At 45.8% G+C, this 3,541-nt stretch overlaps 1 protein-coding gene across 1 annotated transcript; it reads right to left on the reverse strand.

Annotated features, from left to right (window-relative positions):
* Positions 1-261: 261 nt before the first annotated feature.
* On the reverse strand, positions 262-3,143 carry LOC119575425 (tubulin beta-1 chain). Its single transcript, XM_037923031.1, has 4 exons — positions 2,976-3,143; positions 1,761-1,992; positions 1,406-1,650; positions 262-1,243 (listed from the first exon to the last, which is right to left on the reverse strand). The coding sequence occupies exons 1-4, from the start codon at positions 3,030-3,032 to the stop codon at positions 422-424; spliced, it is 1,356 nt and encodes a 451-aa protein (XP_037778959.1). The 5' UTR covers positions 3,033-3,143; the 3' UTR covers positions 262-421.
* Positions 3,144-3,541: the final 398 nt, after the last annotated feature.

Here is a 3,541-nt window from a genome sequence, read left to right on the forward strand (position 1 = left end):
CTTGGCAGGTAATGTATAGTTGTGGTACTAAGCCTTGTTAAAAAAAAATGGCGTTATCATTACCTAGTAGCCAATGCTCAGCTGAATCATGTAGGTATTTTATGCTTGTCAGTTAATTTTGGTTCGTGTATCATTATCAAGCGTGACAAGACTGCTCATTTTTTGGAATAGAAATCAAAATATACTTTATTTTCATGTTTAGTTTCAGATTTATATACGCTCTTTTCCACATTACATAGAAATGGATAAATAAACACCAGATTGTGCTATAAATCATATTACAAAAAATATAGAAAGAAATGGAAGAGAAACTTTGTTCTTATTTGATGCCAATGAAATGAGAGGGAATGTACAATGCATGATCAACCAAGGAAAAATTCGCTGGAGATAATAGCTGATCACGATAGAAGTGACTACAAGTTTAGGCATATTCGCCTTCCATTTCACCCTCCTCTTCGAACTCAGCCTCGTCATCAGCTGTAGCTTCCTGGTATTGCTGGTACTCGGACACCAAGTCGTTCATGTTGGACTCAGCCTCAGTGAACTCCATCTCATCCATACCCTCACCAGTGTACCAATGGAGGAAAGCCTTTCGCCTGAACATAGCAGTGAACTGTTCGCTGACGCGCTTGAAGAGCTCCTGGATAGCTGTGGAGTTACCGATGAAGGTAGAGGCCATCTTGATACCTCGGGGTGGGATGTCGCACACGGCGGTCTTAACGTTGTTGGGGATCCATTCAACGAAGAATGAGGAGTTCTTGTTCTGGATGTTGTACATCTGTTCGTCAACCTCCTTCATGGACATGCGGCCACGGAAGATGGCGGCGACTGTCAGGTAACGGCCATGACGAGGATCGCAGGCAGCCATCATGTTCTTGGCATCGAACATCTGCTGGGTAAGTTCTGGGACGGTGAGGGCCCTGTATTGTTGAGAACCACGGGCGGTGAGAGGAGCAAAACCAGGCATGAAGAAGTGAAGACGAGGGAAGGGTACCATGTTGACAGCCAACTTCCTGAGATCAGCATTGAGCTGACCTGGGAATCTGAAGCAGGTGGTGACACCGGACATTGTGAGGGAAACGAGATGGTTAAGATCACCGTAAGTGGGGTTGGCCAACTTCAGCGTTCTGAAGCAGATATCGTATAGAGCTTCGTTATCGATACAGTAAGTTTCATCGGTGTTTTCTACGAGCTGATGGATGGACAGGGTTGCGTTGTAGGGTTCTACGACGGTATCAGAAACCTGTAAAAGGACGAGTTCAAGTTATTTGCTGCACGCCTTAATGCCACTATCATGAACTTTGAATACTCATTCAATTTAATTGCATTTGTCTTGCCGACGTACTGTATTACCAAAAGTACATTTTATTCACACCTACTGACATACTGAATGAAAGATACAAACCTTAGGTGAGGGGACGACTGAGAAAGTGTTCATGATCCTGTCGGGGAATTCCTCGCGGATCTTTGAGACGAGAAGAGTACCCATGCCCGAGCCGGTGCCACCACCAAGAGAATGTGTTAGCTGGAAGCCCTGTAGGCAGTCACACTTTTCTGCTTCCTTGCGAACAACATCGAGGACAGAGTCTACGAGTTCAGCACCTTCTGTGTAGTGACCCTTAGCCCAGTTGTTACCAGCACCACTCTGACCTGTTGGTAAAAAAAATTATGAAAATCTTTCCGAATCTTCCACATAAATATCAATTAGTGACACTTCAACGAACGACTCAAAGCAAAGTGGTAATAAGAACTGAACTTACCGAACACGAAGCTGTCTGGCTTGAAGAGAGCGCCATGGGGTCCTGACCTGACACTGTCCATGGTACCAGGCTCCAGATCGACAAGGATGGCACGAGGCACATACTTGCCCTGGTTACCCTCATTGTAGTAGACGTTAATGCGCTCCAACTGGAGCTCCATCAAGTCCTTATCAGTACCAGTGTATTCACCAGTGGGCTGGATGCCATGTTCGTCACTGATGATTTCCCAGAACTAGAAAAGAAAATGGAGTTACAAAACTCAGCTGACTATGACCGTTTAAATGCGACTAGTAAATTTTAAAAAATGCTAATAAATTTCAACTGTATGAACTTAATAAATCAAAAATTTAGATAGTGGGAGTCAGGGATGAATTTCTTTAGCACCTAATTCAAACTCGCCTACTATCTAAGCCTCCGTCTCCACATCCCAAAGAATGTTCATGCAACGCCTTAGCCGTTGCACATCTTCCCGCCGACCTCCAAGTCACCTACAGGACACGGCTGCACGACCCCCGCCCATCAGCAACGCTTTCACCTGTTCCTCGCCCTGTTGCTCGAACCCGGCAGCCGCGCTTATCTCGCTCACGAGGCCCTCCCGCGCCGCCGCCCTCTTATCGAAGTAGGTGTAACGTATTTATCAGCTGGCCTTTTTAACAGCAGAGAAACAGCAAGGGCAACGAGAGGGCTGGAGTGGCGGTGGCGGCGGCGGCGGCGGCATGCTGGTGGCGGGCGTGGCGGCGGCGGCATAACGGTCGGCGCGAGACAATGGCGAGGGCGGGAGGGGCCGCGACCGCCGCCTCTGCGATCGATACCTAAGCCTTCTAATTCTTCCGGATGTTGCAGATCAAGGGTTTAATTCATAATTTAACACGCGAGATTAAAGTCCGGTGTTCGCCTTGTCGATGCACTTTTCTTTCCAACACTTAATAGATTTGAAAATTTGCGAAGTAACGACTTTAAACCATTTTCCTTCTGCGGTTTTCCCCACACTTGCTATAAACTATAAGTTACTTTAAATTACGTTAAGGGAACAGCAAGTCAATCCAATATTTAGTCGCAATCACATGACATACGAAATATCCGGCAAGACTAGGTAGCCATTGCAGTCACCGGCGTCGTGTCATCAACCGGCAGTTTTCCCGGAAAATTTTCCAATCTCCTTTCAAAAATCGTCCACTATAGACTCCACAAGACACAATACACTTTATATCTTACCTTTGTACCAATCTGGTTGCCGCACTGGCCGGTCTGTATGTGAACAATTTCCCTCATGGTGACGTGTGACTGCTCGCTGGTCCTTCACAGCAGCTTCTGACTGAGGCTCCGGCGGCGGCGAGCGGCGAAGGTGGCGGTGCGGCTGCCGGGGGTCGCCCGAGAACCCAACTCTCTCTTTTTCACAGTCAATTATTGATTCTCCTCTGCTCTTAATATTTCTGCAATAGAATTCGAGAGACTCTTATATTTAGGATTAATATCATTAACTTAGTTTCACTTTTTTCTTTTGTTGAGATATTTTACTGTATAATTTGGAGTTTTATTTGACACCTGAAGTTCCCGGGAATATTTGAATCGCAGCTAGCCAGCCTGAGGGGCCCTACTCGGGGTGTCCTCTCACAGGCATGCGGAATTTTAGATAGATAATTTATTACAGCTAACGTTAACCCTACTTACTTTGTTAACTACTATCATACGATATTTTCTATAATGAGGTTTGCATGTTTATTTTCTGGAGTAACACAGCGAGCAAATAATGGGTATAATTGTCAAGATTGTTCACAGGG

The sequence above is a fragment of the Penaeus monodon genome, chromosome 7, assembly GCF_015228065.2.
Source record: "Penaeus monodon isolate SGIC_2016 chromosome 7, NSTDA_Pmon_1, whole genome shotgun sequence".
Classification (NCBI taxonomy): Eukaryota; Metazoa; Arthropoda; class Malacostraca; order Decapoda; family Penaeidae; genus Penaeus; species Penaeus monodon.

Bases quoted from the DNA above. Each gene is read 5' to 3' on its own strand.
- LOC119575425 (XM_037923031.1), bottom strand. From the start codon at position 3,032: ATGAGGGAAATTGTTCACATACAGACCGGCCAGTGCGGCAACCAGATT. The intron at 1,651-1,760 runs GTAAGTTCAGTT...TTTTACCAACAG, and splicing joins GCCAGACAGCTTCGTGTTCG to GTCAGAGTGGTGCTGGTAAC. The intron at 1,244-1,405 runs GTTTGTATCTTT...GTCCTTTTACAG, and splicing joins CAGTCGTCCCCTCACCTAAG to GTTTCTGATACCGTCGTAGA.